The 22,024-nt window shown below is 52.4% G+C and overlaps 2 protein-coding genes across 2 annotated transcripts; one reads left to right on the top strand and one right to left on the bottom strand.

Moving 5' to 3' along the window:
- Positions 1–317: 317 nt before the first annotated feature.
- VPS45 (vacuolar protein sorting 45 homolog) lies at positions 318–8,371 on the top strand. The gene is made up of 15 exons (XM_078592612.1): positions 318–490; positions 1,030–1,164; positions 1,305–1,365; positions 2,034–2,113; positions 2,352–2,420; positions 2,878–3,015; positions 3,596–3,706; positions 4,342–4,476; positions 4,756–4,866; positions 4,995–5,162; positions 5,559–5,717; positions 5,827–5,934; positions 6,038–6,159; positions 6,429–6,560; positions 6,973–8,371. Exons 1-15 carry the CDS (start codon positions 398–400, stop codon positions 7,070–7,072), a joined length of 1,722 nt encoding a protein of 573 aa, XP_078448738.1. The 5' UTR covers positions 318–397; the 3' UTR covers positions 7,073–8,371.
- On the bottom strand, positions 8,318–20,969 carry CCDC87 (coiled-coil domain containing 87). Its single transcript, XM_078592611.1, has 13 exons — positions 20,310–20,969; positions 17,702–17,802; positions 15,379–15,752; positions 14,805–14,898; positions 13,621–13,809; positions 13,074–13,220; positions 11,920–12,014; positions 11,045–11,240; positions 10,333–10,446; positions 10,022–10,147; positions 9,761–9,875; positions 9,133–9,269; positions 8,318–9,005 (listed from the first exon to the last, which is right to left on the bottom strand). The coding sequence occupies exons 1-13, from the start codon at positions 20,473–20,475 to the stop codon at positions 8,667–8,669; spliced, it is 2,193 nt and encodes a 730-aa protein (XP_078448737.1). The 5' UTR covers positions 20,476–20,969; the 3' UTR covers positions 8,318–8,666.
- Positions 20,970–22,024: the final 1,055 nt, after the last annotated feature.

Below are 22,024 nucleotides of genomic sequence, written 5' to 3'. Positions count from 1 at the left end.
TGCTTGTGTCGATACAGAAAAACATTTTTTTTATTTTGTCTTTTTACCAATATAATCAACGTGATCTTGAAAATTCAATTTTGAATCAAAGATGACCCCAAGACACTTATAGATCTTGACTTGCTTTATTTGATGATTATTTAATGAATATAATTGGTGGGAAATAACTTCCTGCTTGAGTCCTGGTGAGAAGCATAACACCTTGGTCTTGCAGGTATTCGGGACTCGTTAAGAGCAAAGTAACTCGCGCCGGCTCCGGGTGGCCTCGTCTCGCAGTGGATAGATCCCGGCCTGGAGTGGAAGAATCGATTCGATTCGCCGCAATCGTTTCTGGGAATCGTCGTTCGTGGTGGATCGATTTGTTGCTGCTGTTGCTGTCACTGCTGCCGCCACCATCATGGACGTGGTGTCGGCCGTGAAGCAGTATGTGTGCAAGATGATCGGCGAGACGGGGCCCGGCATGAAGGTCCTGCTCATGGACAAGGACACGGTGCGTGAGCCCCGCTCCGGTGTCCAGCCCCGACGGGTCCCAGGCGCGGCATCTTTACCGGCCTGCTGTCGCGTAGGCCCGCGCGGAGCCTTACGCTTTTCCTAGCAGCCGGGCGGGGTGGGCGTGCTTGGGAGTGGGGGGCGCGGGGTGAGGATGGCCCCGTGGTTGGTTCCGTGGTTGAATGTGTGACCGAGTCCGTGGGGGATTGTTGAGGCAGGTTGCGTGTCACTCCGACTTCTGGACTGTGTCTGTTTAGGTCTCGTGTTATGGTTACGGAAATATGTCGGGGTGGTGGTAGAGTGATAGCGTTAGTCTTCGGGTTCGGGCGAGTAATGTCTACTCTGTCTAGCCTGCTTGAAACTAACGCTAACCAAAACTTAGATCTAATCCTAACTGAACGAAACCATAACGCGATTGTTACAGCCCTTGTCACTGCTCAGGAAAGCACACCAACCAGACATTAACCCTCGCGCGATCTCTAAATGTAGTCCTAGGTGTGTGTGTATCTTTGTCTAACACGCGTCTGCGTTTTCCTCCAGACCAGCATTGTGAGCATGGTCTACTCCCAGTCGGAAATCCTCCAGAAGGAAGTGTACCTCTTCGAGAGGGTGGACTCTGTCAACCGCGAGCCCATGAAGCATCTGAAGGCCGTCTGTTTCATCCGGCCCGTCAAGGTGAGTGCCCGCTTCCTGATAGGTGGAGACGTTGAGCTCCCGTCAACAAATAACAAAGGGATACACTGTGGTGCTTGTATTTTGTGTTGCAATGTTGTCAACTGCATAGCTGATGATGTCAACGTGTTGCTTTTTGACAGGAAAGCATCGAGCTGTTGGTGCAAGAACTCAGGCGGCCCAAGTATGGATTATACTTCATCTGTAAGTGCAGCGGTTCGTGCGATGTGCTCCAGACTCGGTCGTGGCTAACACCATTGGCAAGCGGTACCATAACCAGTCCCACCCTCCCCTCATCTTTTCCAACCTGCACTAACCAACATGGTGAAATATGCTTAAAGAATAACTGAGATAGTATGGGAAAGCCTTCATCCATTGATGAATTGAAAATGGCCGGAATAGATTTTTACACATAATATACAAACTGATTTTTCTCCAAATTTCAGCTGTGGAATGAACCTGCTGGAAATATAGTTTATTTTTTTTAACTAACACTAACCAAAACTTTTGTTGTTGTCAAATATTGATGGGAACTACTTTTTGTCAAGTCCATGCATGAGACCTACATGACGTCACAAGTTGGAGTGTTGATTTTAAGCCACTTGTTAACAAGATATGTTTGAGTGGCTCTTGTGACACAGCGGGAGTTAAGTAGACTCCCATTGAGATTTCAGCTGGAGGCAGCCATCCACTGGAGGCGTTGAGACAAGTGGCACATTTCCCTCTAACTGGAAATTCCTGTCGAGGGAGACTGGTCATGGTAGTATACCGGTTCTGATTGTGACTGTTGTGAGCGATTGTCCGGTGCTAATGGGAGCAACTCGAGGTTTACGCACTGAGGGTTGAGTATGTGGTGCGGTTCATCCCGGCAGACTTCAGCAACGTGGTGAGCAAGAGCGACGTGAAGACGCTGGCCGAGGCAGACGAGCACGAGGTCGTGCGGGAGCTGAAGGTGACTAGCGCACGCACGCACCCACACTACTGTGTTTCAGGGGTCAAGAGGTCATTGCTGCCGATGCCACTGATGCCACCTCACTGCACCGCCCCTTTCACTTGCTAGACCCTGCAAGCTTGCACCTGCATTATTGCACAAAACCATGTCAAAGCAGCTCCGTGTGCAAATGAGCGTGGAGTGGTATTCATCTCCTTTGCTAGCCCTGACCACGTGGATTCTCTCTATGTCTCTGCAGGAGTTCTACGCTGACTATATTGCCATCAGTCCCCACATATTCTCCTTGAACCTCACCGGCTGCTCACAGGTTTGCGCACTCACAGACGTCCTTTCGTTACGCCTAGTCACCCTGCTGGAGTTACCTGCCTGGTTTTTCTTTTGAGACTTCACGTAAGTTGTAGAACAATGGACCCAGAAATATTATTAACGTGCCTACAATTAATAAAGTTAAGACTAAAGTCAATACATATTTTCATATAGTGTATACTGGTATGAAGAGGACCAAAATAGAATAATTTTGAGCACAATCAAACTTTCAATTTGGTTTATTCTGGTTGGTTTTGTATACTGTTATATTGTGTTGTTTTTGAACAATGTATTTTGTCTGCAGTCACTTTCTAACTGAGTCATCGCAAATAACCCTTTGGTCTGGCGCCTCAATATATACTGCATGGGAGGTTTAGTGATATAAATAATAAAGAAGATATTGATGATTAAGACACCAGCCATCGTGACAAGACTATGGTGGCATCCGCCCCTGACAGGGTCGCAGCTGGGATCCGGTGCTGCTGACGCGAGCCACCCTCGGACTCACCGCCGTGCTGCTGTCACTCAAGAAGTGCCCGGTGATTCGGTACCAGCACTCGTCGGAGCTGGCACGCCGCCTCGCCGAGTGTGTCAAGGTGCCTGCTTCCCCGACTCCCGCCAGTCCCGCGTGGCCCAGTCCACGCCCACATGGGACGTGTTTGGTGATCCAGCCACTAATGCCTGTGTCGCTTAATGGCGCTAAGTTTAAGTTAATGCTTGAGTTATGAATATAGTTATGCATCGGGTAGCACTTGGGTTATGGTAAGAGCTTTGTATTTAGATCAAGCCTTAACCATAAGCATAGCAGAGAATATGTAAAGTCATACCCGTGGTTATGATCTGGGCCTGAATAAAGTTAGGATAGGACTAGAGTTACGGTATCGCTGGTGTTAGAGTAGAGCAAGAGTTAGGATAGAGCTCATGTATGGTCAATGCTAGGATTAAGACCTGGTAAATATTTGGCAGGGTTTGGTTTTTTGCTTGGCTTAAAGGTTAGATTCACGCCTAGACTTGTAGTTAGCTCTGTCCTAGTGATAAACACAACATTCGTTATGGCTTATTGGGGCTATTCCACATTTTTTAAAATTTCCATCCAAAAGTTCAGCAAGTGTGAGCGGTCATTTTATCATCCTAACTTATTTGCCCCGACATTTTTTCCCCCAACGACGTTTCAAGCAAATGATTTCTAAGGACGCGGCGCTGTTCGATTTCCGCAAGACAGACGTCCCCCCGCTGCTGCTGGTGCTCGACCGCAACGACGACGCCATCACGCCGCTGCTCAACCAGGTGGCGCCCGTTGCGGCCCTGTGGCTTCGTCCTTTCAGAAGCTACAGGACACCTGGCACCAACGGGGCACTCGGTGGCTTAGGCAGCACACCCCTGGTCCAACCAAACCAACCACACCGAGCACAGCCCTGCACAGCCACGGCCAATGTCAGATAACACGCCATCTGCTGTCATCAATCCGGTGCTAGATAAAGGATTTCCCAAGCTGCCACCTGTTAAGGTCCTGCGATGTATCAATCCATCTCGTACTTGTACACAATCTGATTGTATTGCTTCAGCTCCACGGTGGATGCATATATATATATAACATGGGCAGCATGGAGAAACCCCACCGATATGAGGGATTAGTAGACCACATCATAGCCCTGCAACATTCATTTCAACGAATATCAAACACATTCACTGATAATGCTGTCTTAAATTATAAAACATTCTAACAGGCTAACATTGTGGTCTCAGCACGATCCACCAACCTTGCCTCGTAAGGCACTGTATATCAGACTCGTGGTTTCAGGATCATTGTCTGCCCAGTATTGGTGGTGAACCTGTGCCATCGAGTTTGATACAATTTCTGAAACCGCGTTGGATATGCACATGCTGGAATCGCGTTTCTGTGTGTGGTGCTGCGTGTGCAGTGGACCTACCAGGCCATGGTGCACGAGCTCCTCGGCATCAACAACAACCGCATCGACCTATCGAGCGTGCCGGGCGTGGGTCGCGACCTCAAGGAGGTTGTCCTCTCCTCCGAGCACGACGACTTCTACGCCAGCGTAGGTGCCGCCCTCCCCGCGGCCCGCTCGCCTTAGCCCTGTACGCCCGCTCACGTTTTAACAGTGGTCCTCCCATGGAGAGACTGGCTCCAGCTATGGGAATGAGGAATTTCCACCGCTAGCTTAAGTCTGACAGTGCGACCATAAGTGCACCGCCTCATTGCTGTCTGAGCATGGAGACACTTTTTTTTTCCTCATAAAGTTCAGTGAATGTTATTTTAAGATGGTTATTATCTTCAAGCTCTATAATGTGTGACGAATGTGTTTTGAATCTTGCAGAATATGTACCTGAACTTTGGTGAGATTGGCACGAACATTAAGAACCTAATGGAAGAATTTCAGAAAAAGTCTAAAAGCTCGCAGAAGGTGGAGTCCATCGCTGATATGAAGGTGAGCGCCGATTATTCCATTCATCCATCGCACTCATAAGTCTTAGATAATCGCAACACTGAGACGTGCGCATTCCCTTGTTCGTTTTCCCTTGAGTCGGCCACCCCTGTGCGTGTGTGCGTGCGAAGGCATTTGTGGAGAACTATCCCCAGTTCAAGAAGATGTCGGGCACCGTGTCAAAGCACGTGACGGTGGTGGGGGAGCTGTCGCGGCTCGTGGCCTCTCGCTCCCTTCTCAGCGTTTCTGAGCTCGAGCAGGAGCTGGCCTGCCAGAGCGACCACTCTAGCGCACTGCAGGTGGGATGCGCACACGCACACACTGGCATGAGTGCGCGCACGTGGATGTGCACGTGTGGGCATGCGCACGTAGAGGCATGCGCACGTAGAGGCATGGGTGTTGTTGGCCATGCGCATGGCAATTTATCATCACCCACGATCAAACCATTGCGGGGTGAAGGCCTCCTCAAGCTTTCGCCATCTCTTAGGGTCCTGTAACAGTCCACTAGCATCTGCTCACGGCATATTTAATTTGCTCTGTCTCCATGGCAGATGTCCTCTCGGGTACGTTCCTTCCCTCGGCTGACTAACCTTCGTTAGTCTCAACCACTGGTCACCGTCCCTTCTAGTGACACGTCCTGCTCAAGTCCACTTACTTCCGGTTGACAGCGTTGGTCACTTGCGTGATGATCACAGAGCCTGCGGCGCATGCTGCAGCAGCCCAAGGTGAGCGAGCTGGACGCGGCACGGCTCGTGATGCTCTACGCTCTGCGCTACGAGCGCCACAGCAGCAACAACCTGTCCGGACTGCTTGAGGACCTCTCGCGCCGCCAGGTCTCCTCGCAGTACCGCCAGGTACCTTGCCGTCACCGCTGTCACCGCTGTCACCGTCCCCGGTTCCCGTTGCTTCCACGCCGGCATCAACGGCTCGGTCCTCACTCAGGCATTGTGTTCTTCCTAACAGCTGGTCAACTCCGTTCTGGAGTACGGGGGGTTACGCGTGCGTGGGAGTGACCTGTTTGGAAGCCAAGACCCCATGTCCATCACCAAGCAGTTCTTCAAAGGCCTCAAGGTAGTTTTCGTCATATTTTGCAATGTGCCGTCTGCCGTCACGACGCCGCTACTTGTCTTGTTGCAGGGCCGTTAACGCGCCAACGCGGTTCTCTGCTTTTCAGGGCATCCAGAACGTGTACACACAACACCAGCCCCTGCTGGCTGACACCCTGGACCAGCTGCTCAAGGGTCGTCTCAAGGAGGCCAGCCACCCCTACCTGGGCTCCAGCAGCCTGCGCGACAGGTACAGCTCGAGGGCTGTGAAACGATCGCTCGACGCTCAAAGGTCGCCCCCGTGTGGAAAAAACCGAATATTTCCCTTGCGCAACAACGGGCAGGCAGGACTCGCCGCGGTTCCAACTGATTGGCAGTGCCACTGCCTCGTCCGAGCAGCACAGAGGGATGGAGATTTGAGTGAAAGACATAATCCACGCCGGCGTTTTGGTGATGCGCGAGAGTGTGGAAAGATTTCGGCTTCGGTGAGAGCCGCGTGCCGCTGCTGGGTGTGCGCAGGCCGCAGGACGTCATCGTGTTCATGGTTGGCGGGGCGACGTACGAGGAGGCGCTGACCGTCTACAACCTAAACCGTACGAACCCAGGCGTGCGCGTCATCCTCGGAGGGACCAACATCCATAACACACGCAGGTACGTTGTGCTCGTGGCGCCATCGCTACGGAACGATGATGTCATGACCTTGGGTCCCTGTCATGGAGTTTACAGAGATCTCTGCCTTTCCTTAACTGGCCTCGCATGGATCGATAATAGGCAATATTTGAACGTAGTTGCACTGAGCATTTTTCATCGAGGCTGATCGATTCCCACAGTGGTTATATTCAGTGGTTGCTCGCAACCAAAGTGCATATTGTGCTCTGCAGGGGGCGTTAAAGACCCAGGCACCTTAATATCCACATTTATTAGACACATAAATCAAAATTGTATCGTAAGTTAGGAAATCTAGGCAATAATGAAACTCGGAGGGCTCTTTACTGTTTAAAGGAAGATGATCATGTTCTGCCAGCTGGTGAATGTGACACTGCATCTGTGAACATGTGTGCAGTTTCCTGGAGGAGGTGACTAAGGCCACACAGACGAGCGCCAGCGCGAGGTCTGGCAGCAGCAGCAGCAGCACCACCGCTCGCTCGGGGATGCGCAGATGAGCAGGGGCCCTCTCGCCCTTGCAGTGGGACCTGCCCTGGCACACGGTGGGACCCAGAACCCCCGAGGCAAGGGGTGACCACTCCCTCTCCTTGTGTGCCTCCTGTGTAGGCACGCATTGTCGACAACTCATCCTCATAAAATACGACCCCAATTACTGTTTTGATGTGGTGACCAACCTTGGGGTCGTGACCCGAGGGACGGTGGGTGGGAGGGAGGGAACGTTCATGAATGATGTCACCGCAGTGTCTCGTGTCAGGGGTAACGAGCCTTGCATGTGATGCTTGTGAACCCACACCATGCGCACGCTGATGCCAAGGTGTGGCAATCATTATGTTTCACATTTCAAGGTGTGTTCAGTGGCTGTGATGTTAATATTTCTTACCATTAATGGCTGCTTTTAAGATATTGCCACTGCAGATGTTATGTTTTTTTCTTATCTCTAGTTCTTAATTATTCGAGACCATTATTGGGGCCAAGTATTAATATTTGGGATGCTTTAACTGGGACCCCAACCCTGTCCGTGCACTGATAGGTTGGCCACACTTGCCCCTCACACCTGCCACCCGAGTAATTTACATAGAGGAGGCCAAACTTGCCTGATGAGCGTCCCGTATAGAAGTGCCGCGTCCCAGCACTTTGGTAACTCTCGCAGGAGGACATCGTGAGGCCTTGGTGATCGGCCTCAAGCCGACAGGCTGCCGTGGCTGTGGCCGCCTGTCTGCACCCTCCGCCGCAGGGGTCACCGTCACCTCCACCCGGCACCGCTCGCCCACTGAGCAGCTTGTCCCACCCTCGAGGGTTGCTCGGTTTGCAGCTCCGTACCTCATTGCCCGCCACATTCCCAGATTTCCAATTTGGCCAATGATTCTAATTTGTATGCGTCGGTGTAGGTGCCTGCAGCACTCTCATTCATTGGATAAGCAATTGCTTGCGGGCACAGGGGCTGTAGTGCAGAGAGAGCCTTGATACAGGCACCGATTGCCTGTCCCTATCTCCCTCTGCCCAGGATTCATATCTGCTTTCCAGATCTCTGCGCTGGCTAATTATACTACATCACATGTATGACGTGCAGGTGTAAATTGACGAGCGAAGTGGGTAATACGCAGTTTGTGTACATCTGTTCATTGGTTGACGTGAAAAGGTGGTGGATCATAATGGACTGGACTGCTCTGGTATTTATTAACAATCGTGTTGTCCACGGCGACTTGTTTGTGTTGGTCGTCGATTAATTTAAAACTGCAGCATGAATTTGTACATTTATTGGAGTTGATCTGTACATTAAAACAGTGGTGAACACATTTTTATAGCATGGCCTGTGCAAAGTTGTGAATGTGTGAGAGCACGTGCTGTCACATGCACGGGTGTTAACACGCAAATGTGTGTTCACGTGGTGCGTATTTCCTGGGTACGCTAGTTTTATCGTATTTTTGTGTCCTGTAGTTGTGTGACGTGTTGCCGTGCAGTGCGCGCGTGTTGTTGTTTCGTCTGTGCCTCTGTTGCGGCTGCCCTCGTTGTGGCAATGCCTGTTTGCGTTGTGACCAGGGCAGCATTTGCTATGGCACGATGGTTTGCTTGAAGTGACCCGTGTTGCTGTCACGTGGCAGCGTATTGTGGCTGCATGTCCGCGTGTTGTGGCTGCGCGTCTGCGTGTTGTGGCTGCGCGTCCGCGTGTTGTGGCTGCATGTCCGCGTGTTGTGGTGGGGTGTTCTGTGAGAGGCCAAGCGAGCCGCACGTCTCCGCTTCCGCACGGTCTTGATGGACGTGTGGAGGCGGCGCGAGCGCGTGCTGTTGCGCCCGCTTGTGTTCCGGCCGGGCACGTTGAGGCCGGGCGTGTTGAGGCAAGGCGAGCGTCCCGCCCGCACGTCGCTCTTGCTGTATGGCGTAGAGCATCTCCACACGGTCGCGCCGCATCCTCTCCACGTACGGCCACCCCTGGGGGCGAACGGGCCACGCTCCCGTCACGACTCCGCATCACCACACGCGCTACCGTCGAGCGGTCGCGTTTTCACCGACCAAATGAGCGAACGGCCGTGACTGAACGGGTGACGCAGCGGCTGACCTTGTAGTGGACCTGATCGCCGAATTTGCGCTCGATGTTTCCCAGCAGGCGGCGCAGCTTCCCCTCCAGCCCTGCCGCCTCTCGATAGAACGCTGCGCGCCGTTTGTCTTCCGTGAGCCTCTGTGACGGTGCGCCAGCTAGACAGGCAAAACATAATTATAACTCGTCAAACATTGAATCCTACAATGTCTTGATGAGGTGTCCTGCGTAATCTTGAATTTGCATATATCTGTTGCCGCACGTATTTTTATATACTTTACAACAACCACAAGGCCTAACGGGAGTGCGTAATTTCATCATTATATGTCAGAGGGAAGAATATGACAACAAGGCATGGTGTAAATTTGACAAAGACAATTAAGAGACAGTCTTAGAGAGGAATACGGTAGTACTGTTCAGCCTTGACCTGGACAGAGGAATGTAATCGGCAGTACAGACACCCAGGTGTGGTGGGGATTCCAGAACAAACATTGTCGGAGTTAAAGACATTTATTGTGACAGTTGTCCAAACAGAAAGCACGAAACCGAACTACGGCAGGGACCATATCAGGTCACAGGGGCCCAGCCGTTGCCTGGGAGACAACACGTCGGTTCGCTGCTGGCTCGTTGGGATGACCTCGCGGCTGACCTTTATGGAGCAGCCGATCCGGGCACGAGGCTGATCGCTCGAACTGGGCGAGGCTCCTCAGCAGCTCCTCCCTGCGCGTGACCAGAGTGGCTGCCTCCTCCCAGAGTCCTAGGGACTAAACATTATAAATGCGGCACGGTGAAGAACCACGGGGATAAAACGAACACAAGGTTTTTAATACCATGTGAATGGGTGCGCGTTCTCTTCAAAGCAATGATTGCGAGCTATGCGCACGCTGTCTTGCTACCGCATGCCCATCACCTGGTGCAGGTGTCCCACGCTCTCCGCGGACGTGTACTTGATCGTCATTGCCATGCGCTCCCACTCGGACATGCCCAGAGCCTCCCACAGCCTCTGCAGCCTTTCCTGCAGCTCGCCGTCGGTCGGCTGGAGACACGATGGAGACGGCGTGCTCACACAGGGAAGGGTACGTGGCGAACGTGTTTCGCCTGGGTTCCCGACGACCCTGACGCGACCTTTGCGGTGGCTCTCCCCCCCTGGTAGCCCACGGAAGGGGATGTTACGAGCGAGGCCTGGCGACGGCGGTGCCCCTCGTGGCGTTTGTCTCTCACCTCCGGCTGCACCTGGACGTCCGTGGGGCTCTGGGCACGGGCCGAGCGGCGAGCAGATCGTAGGCCGTCCTCCCCGGCCTCCCCCGCCAGTAAAACTTCAAGAAGGTCGGGCTCCTGTACAGGAAGACGTGCAAAATGTAATATACTAACTAGCCAATGCACCATAGATTTAAGACTGCCGTGTATCTAAGTTAACTGCTCTGGTTGCCTAAATCGTTGTGAATGAAATTGTCACACTTGGGCATTGATGGGAAACCTCGACGGGTTAGTGGGCCATATGAGCAGCCCTCCACCTCCATGGGTCACAAGCTTGACGCCGTGCTTGTGCACTAATCACGACCCCACGCATCGGCCTAGACCCACTAAGAGCAGGCCACCACGAGGGGGGGGCTCCACGGGACGCAGGTCGCCCACCACTGACCTCGGGCATACACATCAGCAGCCACGATCAATCTAGGTGATGAAGTCTTGCTCCTCAGTATTTACAGATTGATTCCAGTCTGCCTTTAAACACTCGTGGGAGTCGATGTTCTGCTGTGTTATCAATGATTTCCCTTGACACATGACTCCCATTTCAATAAATAAACAATTTATTCGCTTGAGAAATTCCTAAGGAACAAAATCTTGTCACAATGTTATGTTTGATATACGTGCATATATCATGCAAATGTCCACAAGCGCCCACGTCGAAATCCGCGCCGCTCTGACTCACCTCCGCGGACAGAAACCGCAGGTACTCGTCGACGCTGACGTAGGACTGCACCCGGCGCTGCGGCGGCGCAGTCTGGTCCCTCCGGGGAGGCGAGTCGGCTCTACCAACCCCCAAGGGAGCTGCAGCAGCTGCAGCAGCAGTAGCTGCAGCAGCAGCAGCTGCCGCTTCTCCCGTCTCCCCCAAAAAGGGGGTGCCTCTGCGGGGCACGCAAACAGCACCTGGCATGAGATCTCCTGCTGGAGTGTTTAAACAATCGGTTGTTCTGCCGAATATCGGTTCGATTATTAAGTCTCATCTCTGTGCCGCTGGACAGGAGGTGATGGGCAGGGTTTGGTGATGTCATCGGCATTGTCGGCCACGTAAAGCTGGCCGTGGCTTTTTGGGGGTTTCCCACCTTCGGTCACCGTTGTTCAAGGGGCCCGAGTGATTGACCATGAATACAGTGGTCGATTACAGATTTTAGTCGACTAATTGACTTAATCAACCCGGCTCATGATCTCATTTGACCTTTTCGGACGTTATGGTGGTTGAAATATGTTCAAGAGTATCGTAATGCTGGACGAGTAGTGGGTCGTTAACAGTAACGACCCCCTTGCTTTGAGCAGGTAGCCTGTTACACCCGCCGACGGTTTCCAGCCACTTGGGCATTACGTTTGGGATTGCCTTAGCCAATCAGTGGCTGTGCAATGGAGAGACCGGCCCCTGCCATAAGACAATGGAATTTCCTCCACTGGCTCAGGGATGCCAATGAAGAGATGCACCACTCAAGTTAAAAAGTTCAGTGACACTTTAATTCAGATCTGACCTGGATGCCAAGTGTATTTGCGCATCTTGTCACAAGGATGAATCGCTCAGTGTGTCCACGGTGAGCCCACCTGAGCGGCAGGTGTAGCTGGAGGCACAGGCCTGTGCGTGGCAGTCGGAGGTCATCCAGGACGGAACGCGGAGCTGCTCCCTGCAGCATCGAGTCCTGCACAGGGCCAGAGGTCACAGGTTAGAGATCGGAGCAGTCCATCGCCCCCTTTGCCCACGTATCTTCCCCGGATCACTCGTGAGAGCGTCCGGGAGGAAGAAAAGTGTGGTCCGCGTGCGATTTCCGGGCCTGCACGTGAGAGCACGAGCGGCGGGCATGGTGGTTACACCAGGCAATGCTGCTCATGCGTAGGAGTTTTTAAAGCTATTGTGGGTAACAAAAAAATCACCTCTATTTACACAAGAACTAAACCGCCACTTTTTATTATCTATTATACCCGCATACTAAATTGTGAGCCCTGTGCACTTGTTTGACAGAGCTCCTTTATTACTTGTGTAAAAGTTTAGAGCTGTCACGCTGAAGGCGATTTTAGAAACTCGTCATTGTGAGTGTGTTTCAGTGGTACATAACGAATGTCTCACCAACGACAGTTTTCCCGAAAATAATGTTAAAGGTATAATCTCAATTATCATGTATTTACTCAGTGCATTAATGTTAATAAATAGGAAAATACATATACACAGGCATGCATGCAGTTGAAATTGGATTTAAAACCAACTTTGGGCTCCACTCTGGCAAATGGGCCACATTTGGGCTCTTCTGGACAGAGGATTATGGGATTTGAGCAAAACTAATCTGGCAGCGTTGACATCTTCAAGATGCCCGGCATGCCCCCACAGCTAGACCCTAGCTGGAACACCAGTGACACCCAGCATGTTTAAGTGTTTTGCCAAGACATTTTTTCCCGGTTAATTAATGTATATGTAGTTGGGTTCCTGATTCACGTCCTGTTCACCTCCTGATTCACCTCATAGCTTAAGAGACACCTAAAGACCCCACCTCTTTTGCCTGGCTTTCGTGCGACACTGACCTTGGCTGAACACATCAACACTCACGGTCATTACAGCCGTGACATACTGTGCGCGCTATGCATTACATTATGATTATTTATTGTAGCGTAGCATCCTACACCAGCTAAAACCTATGGCCTAAAATAGGAGACAGCTGCCGTTGTGTTTGCTGGCAGGGGTGGAGCCGGTGGCGAGGGGCACTCACAGTGTAGAGCTGCGGCCGCCACGGCTCCGCCAGGGCGGCCAGGTCACAGAACACTTGGCCCAGGTCGAGCATCTGGTCCGCTCCGTCACCCGTTCGCTCTGCCAGCAGCCCCGCCTCGTCCATCTCTTGCACGCTGGCCGGGTCCACCTCATCAAACAAAGTCACAAAGTAGGCTTAGCCTGCTGCAGTAGGGTTGGCATGAAATACTCATGGAGGAAGATGTCAAACCCCAACAATTAACGGTCAAGATACCACAGCCGACACGAAATCTAGCACCTCTCACAATCCAAATCCCACTAAAGCATCTCATTTCTGACATGCTTCACCATTATTTTCGGGGTGGAGCAGTGGTTTAGTGATTGGCACACACTGCGCTGTGAAGCTGGTGAGCTCATTTGGATTCCTCGTCACGGCTGATGTCTGAACCGGTTACGGGGTCACGTGCCACCATGTGGAATTTGGCAACCCGGAGAATATTCAGTGAATTAAGCCCCCGTGCGGTTTGCGCCCTCCACCTGCCGAGCGAGTTTCCCCACAAGGCGCTCACCTCGCCGGCCAGGTCGTTGTAGACGGGGGGGCAGCGCACGAGGTCATGCGAGACGTCGCTGCACCGCTCGGACACGCGGACGTTGGGACTGCGCATGCGGCCGTGCGCCGCGTGGGACACGGGGCTCACCGCCGGCTGTGGCGGCCCACTGGGCACCGTGCCCACGCAGGTTTTACTTTTCTCTGCCACCTGCACAGACGACATATGAAAAGTTTCAAGTCTGTTTTAGTTAATCAGCGGAGAACGCAAGAGACCAGCATCGTCTAATTCACACGAGTGCCCTGAGACACAATTATAACAAAAGCAAAAAATATATAGGACAGCAACGAAGACGATAGAAATCAGAGCAGAAATCAACTGCACACAAACACAAATAGTCACTGTTACATAATTAATTCCCTGTAGTGCAAGTCGGCTCGGGCAGATTATTTTTTTACTGATCACCGTACAGTTCAAATAATTTACAGAAACATTAAACATGCGTTTGTACTAATATATAAACACATTGGGAAATATGACGTCAAATGCAATTGCAAGTGACATAAACAATCCATAGCTTAGTGTCAGAGTGATTTTGATGGGAGAGTAACCAAGGACAACTCTGAGGTGCAGAGCCAAGCTCAGTCTCGCCCAAGAGTGTCTCTTAAAGTGTCTTTTAAAAGTCGGTGTGGACTGAACGCGGCTGCTGCTGCTGCTGCTGCAGCTTGAATGTGCAGCGGTACGATGATGGCTGCGTTCCGGGTAGTGGGGGCTGCCACTTAGAGAGGAGGTCGTGAGTCGCGCTGCGGAGAGGGACGAGAACTACAGGCAGCAGGCGAAATTGTAGCTGACCCTGCTGGAACTGGGAAGCCATTCGAGGGAGGTGAGGGAGTCCAGCCAGGGTTTATGGGTGCCAAGGACCACGTGGGGGAGACGGTTTTGCAAGCTCTGGAGTTTCTTGAGGTTACAAAAAGCGGCTACGCCACAGCGAGGGTGCTGGCCATTTTGGTGGCGATGCGTGGAGACGCGGCGTTCCTATGATGGGGATGAGTTTAACCAGAGGACAACCACTGCTGACTTCCCCTCAAAGTGGTGCATATTTGATCAATCCCTGAATCGATGATGGGCTAAGTCAACCCCCAACCAGGAATGCGAACCATTTGAAACACGACACACGTATAATCACGCCCAGCAGGGATATTCACCGCTGCAGGGAGCCGGGGGACGAGGAGTTCCCGCGCGGCACGCGGAGTCCCGAGGTCGGCGCCCAGAAGAGCGGGGAGAGCCAGGTCACCGTCGCTAAGGGGACACGGGGGCCATGGCAATCATGGAAAGGAAGCGGAGATCCTCGCACCGACATCGGTATGCGCCACCTGCACAGCACCACCCCCGCGACCCCTGCTTATATGACTATTAACCATTCAACAATTGTAAGTGGCCCCCATATTCAAGGCAACCAACTATTTCTGGGTTGTCTAGATTGTGAGCTGATGAATTTTTCAGGGGTGGTGGTGCAGTGGTTAGCGCACTGCGCTATGAATCCCACGGCCTGAGTTTGATTCCCGGCCACGGCTAACATCAGAGGCGAGTGACGTCTAAACCGGATCAGTCCGGGCCCCCCCTTTTTCAGCAACCCACGCTGACCATCGAACAAACCCCCTTTGTAAGGCAGTGTGAGGAGGCCTTTGTCATCCAATAGTCAACTGACAAATGGCCATAAATATAATGTGCTGCAATTGTGTAATTATAACCGTTGCAGCAGGAGGTGCACTAACTCACCTGGAGAAAACGTCGTCACGAATCCTCTTCTTGTCATAAGAATCCTCAGCACGAAGAAGCCCCCTCCACTCCTCGGCACGAGTACGCTGCTCCCCTTGCTCGTGGAGGCGTCTGTCCACACTCTGGGGTTGCCTTCTCACCTCGTCACCATGAGGGAGCCTCTCCACCTCGTCACAGAGGTGCCTCTTGTCATCTGCGTCAACCGTCTCCTCATCGTGAAGGGCTCGCGTCCTCTCATCGTGAGAAAGCTCATCATGGAGATAGCTCGTCTCTTCATCACGCGATGGGCCCTCCTCTTCACAATGAGGAAACCTCCTATGATCGTGGGTCAGTCCTCTGTCCACAAGGTCAGCCTTTTGGGCCCAGGAGCAGCCCTGGGGAGGGATTCATCATCATCAGCCATGATCAGTACGCTGCTGGATGAAGGCTTCTTGCAAGCCGTAACCACCTACGATTAGCACGGTTGGCTGCATACGGTGCAAATGTGTTCAACATGCACACATATCTCACGTTCCTGAGATGGGACGGGATTTACCCCTCTATAAAGAGTCGCGTAATGTGATCCGGAGTCATTGTGCGCAAGTGGCAGCGTGCGTTTAGCAGCAGCTGTAAACACAAACCGAATTGGTACCAAACATCGCGGAGGGTGCAAATGAATGGCGAAGGGTGGTTAGCGTGACACAATCACCTGGGCGAGGGTGTGGCAAGGACCGGTGATTGAAGTTGCCAGGGTGAGGGCATCAGAGAAGTTTACTCTTGAATGTCTCAACTTGCATTGCTCCAAGGTCTGCTATTTATAGAACGTTGCAGTGACCTCCTGGATTAGGGTGAGTTGATAAATGTGTGGCTTAGATTGAATTGCACATTTTTTGACATTCTATACTGTTATTTTATTCAAAGGACAACCAATAATTGCTCCGGCAAGAGAGCTGCAATGTTTTGGGTTTCGCAGGGAATGTTGTGCCTAACAGCCAGCGGGCGCAGAAACAAAATCGGCATCTAATCTACCGGTGCAGAGAAAAATCGTGAACGCCTCTGTGAATGTAATCACCATCAGCCATTGTCTATCCACTGCTGGATGAAGGCCTCCCCACGCCGTTGCCATCCCTCACGGTCCAGTGTTGCTACCATCCACCTGACACCTGGACATGAATCAATCTCATCGCTCCATCTCCACGGCAGGTGGGCCCATCAACGGATTCTGTTCTTTATTCCGTCACCAGTCTTGTTAACGCCACGGTGGGCGCCACGGTGGAGAGATGTTAACTACCTCGCCTGATATGCAGGTGGTCGTGGGTTTCATCCCAACCCTGACGCCAGTATATTTGTAATTTGCATGTATCTCTACCTGTGGTTGCAGTAATTTTTCTGCAAGTCCTCCGGTTTTTCCCTCCACATTTAGAATCAACATCACGCGTTTAGAGTATTTGGCTGCTATACATTTCCACGTGATAACTTTTTTGAGCTATCATTTGTGGCCAGGTCGCTTCTGAAAAAGAGCTACATAGCTCAATGGGCCTTACCTGGGAAAATAAAAGTAGTTTAGTTTCGTTTTTCCATCACCAGTCTCATCAATTAGCTGCTGCAGGCTTAAAACTTCACTCACTCCGGCAGTGAAAGCCTGGTAGCTCCTCTGGAACCGAGTCGTCTCAAAAGCTACTGAGCACAGGCCACCCAACAAATTCCTCGAAGGCACCATTCTAACCATCAACTGCATCAGAACATTAACAGGCCGATGGGCGCATCTCCTTCATAAATGAAAAATTAAAGATACCGCCACAGTGGTGCGTCTGTGGCCATGCAACCCAAACTATGGACCATACAGTCGTCTGCGCTCTTTCAATGGAGGATTAGAGAAAAAAACGGACACAAACACTCTCCTAAAGCTCTCTCGTGGCTGGCAGACCTCAATATTGGCATCTAGCTCCTGAACGTATTGCTGCCATCAAGCATAGAATATAATTTAACACGTCGGCTTTCACAACTAATATTACCCGAAAAAAACCTGTATTTAGATCGTGATCTAACCCAAAAAACCCCTGTATTATGTCAATATGTGGGCACGGTGGAGTCCTCACCACACACATTTATCAACAACAACCGCCATTCACCAATAAGTGGCGGTGATGTCACCACGGCACTTGTGCCAAGCTAGGTGCACGTAGAGGCCACGTGAAGTGTCGAACGCCCGCGAGCAGGAGGTCAGGAACAGACCCCAGGTGCCATGGGTTGACTGAGATGACTTGCCGATGCTCCACCTGTGCCCCCTACTTTGCCAATTCCCATCACACATCCACCACGCACCCCGTGTTCAGGTACACACCTCGGGATGCCGGCCACTGTGAGCTGGCTCGATGGGCGATTGGCTGCTCGATGCCACGCCGCCGTCACTCGAGGTCCAATGAGCAGCAAGCCGCGTGTCTCCTGTACGTGACAGGTGGGGTTGATGCAACACGTCTCCACCTGGTTGTGTCTGTCTGTGCTTGCGGACGTCCAGAACAATCCCCCTCCCCGTCCCCCATTCTGGCTTTGACATCCATCCTCGAAGACACGGGTGGAACCACAGACAACCGGCCGATGTGCACGTCTCCCCTAAATGGAAAGTTAAGCAACAAGCTGCAGGAGTGCGATTGTGGCCATGCGACCCACACTATGGGCCGTGCAGTGAAAGCTACGAGCACCGAGAGCCGCGTTCCTCTAACGGAGGAGCAACCGAACAACTTCAACTCCTGAAGCCCTTCTCGTGGCCAGCAGACCTCAACATTGTCACTTAGATCCTCAACTCACTGCTGCTGCCATCATACGCGAGAATGGTGCTGTACTTTCCAGCTACTGCATCAGGAGTGCACAATATTATTCAATTGCAATTATGCTGGAGGGGGGATGTAAGGAAAGTAGAGCAAGCAGACTTCTGGCAAGGCTTCTCTGTTCCAATTGTCCGGGTCACACCGGTGCAATTGGCCATTCCCATGTGCACTGCACGTCGCGGAAGTTAAACAACAACAACAACAGCAGCGGGGTATAATAATCCGCACCGAGAGGGTTCCTGTCGGTATTAAAGGTGTCGCTCCTCCTTCCCGGCCAATGACCCTGCAAGTCAACACGGAGTCGGTGCCGCTGCTAAAGGTCAAGCGAGGCCACTTATCCGCGCTAGGGAATCTACGTCACCATGTTTATACGCACTACGGAATCAGCCGGCGAGTATGAGACGCTCGACGTTACTTGAGATCGCAACGCTGAAGACAAAACACGGCAGAGAGAGAGTGTGAGTGTTAGAGTGTTAGAGAGTGTTAGATAGAGTGTTAGAGAGTGTGAGTGTTAGAGTGTGTTAGAGTGTGTTAGAGAGTGTTAGAGAGTGTTAGATAGAGTGTTAGAGAGTGTGAGTGTTAGAGTGTGTTAGAGAGTGTTAGAGAGTGTTAGATAGAGTGTTAGAGAGTGTGAGTGTTAGAGAGTGTGAGTGTTAGAGAGTGTGAGTGTTAGAGAGTGTGAGTGTTAGAGAGTGTGAGTGTTAGAGAGTGTGAGTGTTAGAGAGTGTGAGTGTTAGAGAGTGTGAGAGTGTGAGTGTTAGAGAGTGTGAGTGTTAGAGAGTGTGAGAGTGTGAGTGTTAGAGTGTTAGAGAGTGTGAGTGTTAGAGAGTGTGAGTGTGTGAGTGTTAGAGTGTTAGATAGAGTGTTAGAGAGTGTGAGAGTGTTAGAGAGTGTGAGGTAGAGTGTTAGAGTGTTAGATAGAGTGTTAGATAGAGTGTGAGAGTGTTAGAGAGTGTGAGGTAGAGAGTGTGAGAGTGTGAGTGTTAGAGAGAGTGAGAGTGTTAGAGAGTGTGAGTGTTAGAGTGTTAGAGAGAGTGAGAGTGTTAGAGAGTGTGAGGTAGAGAGTGTGAGAGTGTGAGTGTTAGAGAGAGTGTTAGAGAGTGTGAGAGTGTTAGAGAGTGTGAGGTAGAGTGTTAGATAGTGTGAGATAGAGTGTTAGATAGAGTGTTAGAGAGTGTGAGAGTGTTAGAGAGTGTGTGAGAGTGAGTGTTAGAGAGTGTGAGTGTTAGAGAGTGTGAGTGTTAGATAGAGTGTTAGAGAGTGTGTGAGAGTGTGAGAGGTGAGAGTTAGAGAGTGTGAGAGTGTTAGAGAGTGTGAGAGAGTGTGTGAGACAGTGTGAGAGATACTGTTAGAGAGTGTGAGAGTGGTGAGAGTGTGAGAGGGAGTGTGAGTGTTAGAGAGTGTGAGACAGTGTGAGAGAGAGTGTGAGAGGTGAGAGTGTGAGAGAGAGTGTGAGAGACTGTTAGAGAGTGTGAGAGAGTGTGAGGTGAGAGTGTGAGAGAGTGTGAGAGGTGAGAGTGTGAGAGAGTGTGAGGTGTGAGAGTGTGAGAGAGTGAGAGTGTGCTAGAGGTGAGAGTGTGAGAGAGTGTGTGAGAGTGTGAGAGAGTGTGTGAGAGTGTTATAGTGTGAGAGAGTGTGAGGGTGTTAGAGTGTGAGAGAGGTGAGAGAGTGCGAGTGTGTGAGAGAGTGTGAGAGTGTTAGAGAGTGTGTGAGAGTATTAGAGAATGTTAGAGTGTGTGTGAGAGAGTGTTAGAGAGTGTTAGAGAGTGTGAGAGTGTTAGAGAGTGTGAGAGTGTTAGAGAGTGTGACAGTGTTAGAGAGTGTGTGAGAGTGTGAGTGAGAGAGTGTTAGAGAGTGTGACAGTGTTAGAGAGTGTGTGAGAGTGTGAGTGAGAGAGTGTGTGTGAGTGTTAGAGAATGTTAGAGTGTGTGTGAGAGAGTGTTAGAGAGTGTGAGAGAGAGTGTGATAGTGTTAGAGAGAGTGTGAGAGGTGTGATAGTGTTAGAGAGTGTGTGAGAGTATTAGAGAATGTTAGAGTGAGTGTGAGAGAGTGTTAGAGAGTGTGAGAGTGCGTGGGGCTGAGACGATGGGGATGAGGAGGAGGAGGAGGGGGGGGAGACTCAACCCCGTGGAGGAGCCGAGGTCACCCCGGGTCCCTGCGGCCCGAACACGGACAGGGCCTCCATGGCGCATCGGTATCCCCCCGGGGTCTCCACGGCGCCTCGGTATCCCCTTGGGGCCCCGACCCCAGGTCCCCTCGCCGTCGCTCGACGGGGTCGCGTCCTCTCCATGCCGGCCGAGGCAGGAGCGGAGGGGAGTGACCGGCGAGGGGGTGCAGGGGGCGATGAAGGCTCCGAGCTGGACCAGGCCCCCTCCCTCCACGATGTCTCCTGAGAGGGGTCCCCTCTCCAGGGCCGTCTTGGCCTCCTCGTAGCCCGTGGGCTGAGAGTGTCGGAAGACCCCCCGAGATGTCAGCAGACCCCCCGAGATGTCAGCAGACGCGGGGAGATGCGAGGAGGAGGAGGAGGAGTTGTCGGGACACGCCGAGGAACCTTCAAATGTCGGCAGAGGCCAAGGAGATGTCTCGAGTCGCTGCCGGGTCACGGACCAGCGGCACCGCCCTCAGATGTCGAGACGGCATCAGGAGTTGCCAGGGAGATCTCTGGAGACGTGGGGGAGATGTAAAGTGCAGGGGGGGGGGGGCGATGTGGGGGGGAGATTCCGAGAGGAGCCGGCGGCCCGCTCGTCCCAGACTTGTTCTGGGGCCCGGGGCTCGGGCCGCGCGTCTCCCCCCCCCCACAGTCTCCCCCCCCCGTCTCCCCCCGCCCCCCCGGGGCGCCGTCTCCAGGCGACGCGGAGGGGCGCGCCCGAGGGTCCGCGGGCGATGAAAGCGGCGGGCCGGGACCTCGGCCAGGGCCCCGCGCTCCCGCATTGTGATGGTGGTGGCGGGGGACAAAGCGGGGGGAGCTGCCGAGCGGAGTTTGATGAAGACGCCCCCGTGCCAGCAGCGCCCCTAGCCGTGCCCCCGACAACGCCAAGCGGACACCGACAAACAGCACTCACTCGCTTAGATTACGGGGGTTCCAACGTGGAGTGGTGCGAGGGAAGAATCAGTGTGGTGAGTGAGTGAGTGGGTTGCGTTGTGACCTGCAGTGTGGTGAGTGGGTGAGTGTGTTGTTGTGACCTGCAGTGTGGTGAGTGGGTGAGTGAGTTGTGTTGTGACCTGCAGTGTGGTGAGTGGGTGAGTGAGTGTGTTGTTGTGACCTGCAGTGTGGTGAGTGGGTGAGTGAGTGAGTTGTGTTGTGACCTGCAGTGTGGTGAGTGGGTGAGTGTGTTGTTGTGACCTGCAGTGTGGTGAGTGAGTGAGTGGTGTTGTGACCTGCAGTGTGGTGAGTGGGTGAGTGAGTGAGTTGTGTTGTGACCTGCAGTGTGGTGAGTGGGTGAGTGAGTGAGTTGTGTTGTGACCTGCAGTGTGGTGAGTGGGTGAGTGAGTGAGTTGTGTTGTGACCTGCAGTGTGGTGAGTGGGTGAGTGAGTGAGTTGTGTTGTGACCTGCAGTGTGGTGAGTGGGTGAGTGTGTTGTGTTGTGACCTGCAGTGTGGTGAGTGAGTGAGTGGTGTTGTGACCTGCAGTGTGGTGAGTGGGTGAGTGTGTTGTTGTGACCTGCAGTGTGGTGAGTGGGTGAGTGAGTGAGTTGTGTTGTGACCTGCAGTGTGGTGAGTGGGTGAGTGAGTGAGTTGTGTTGTGACCTGCAGTGTGGTGAGTGGGTGGGTGAGTGAGTGTGTTGTTGTGACCTGCAGTGTGGTGAGTGGGTGAGTGAGTGAGTTATGTTGTGACCTGC

This window comes from Lampetra planeri, chromosome 3 (assembly GCF_965212315.1).
Source record: "Lampetra planeri chromosome 3, kcLamPlan1.2.h2, whole genome shotgun sequence".
Taxonomy (NCBI): Eukaryota; Metazoa; Chordata; class Hyperoartia; order Petromyzontiformes; family Petromyzontidae; genus Lampetra; species Lampetra planeri.
The sequence above is the reverse complement of the archived record's forward strand: the minus strand, read 5'-3'. Positions and strand labels throughout refer to the sequence as shown.

Bases quoted from the DNA above. Each gene is read 5' to 3' on its own strand.
- CCDC87 (XM_078592611.1), bottom strand. From the start codon at position 20,475: ATGGAGAGGACGCGACCCCGTCGAGCGACGGCGAGGGGACCTGGGGTC. The intron at 14,899-15,378 runs GTGAGTTAGTGC...GTGTCCCCTTAG, and splicing joins CGTGACGACGTTTTCTCCAG to CGACGGTGACCTGGCTCTCC. The intron at 10,447-11,044 runs GTGAGTCAGAGC...CTTCCTGTACAG, and splicing joins TGCGGTTTCTGTCCGCGGAG to GAGCCCGACCTTCTTGAAGT.
- VPS45 (XM_078592612.1), top strand. From the start codon at position 398: ATGGACGTGGTGTCGGCCGTGAAGCAGTATGTGTGCAAGATGATCGGC. The intron at 4,477-4,755 runs GTAGGTGCCGCC...TGAATCTTGCAG, and splicing joins ACGACGACTTCTACGCCAGC to AATATGTACCTGAACTTTGG. The intron at 6,561-6,972 runs GTACGTTGTGCT...ACATGTGTGCAG, and splicing joins AACATCCATAACACACGCAG to TTTCCTGGAGGAGGTGACTA.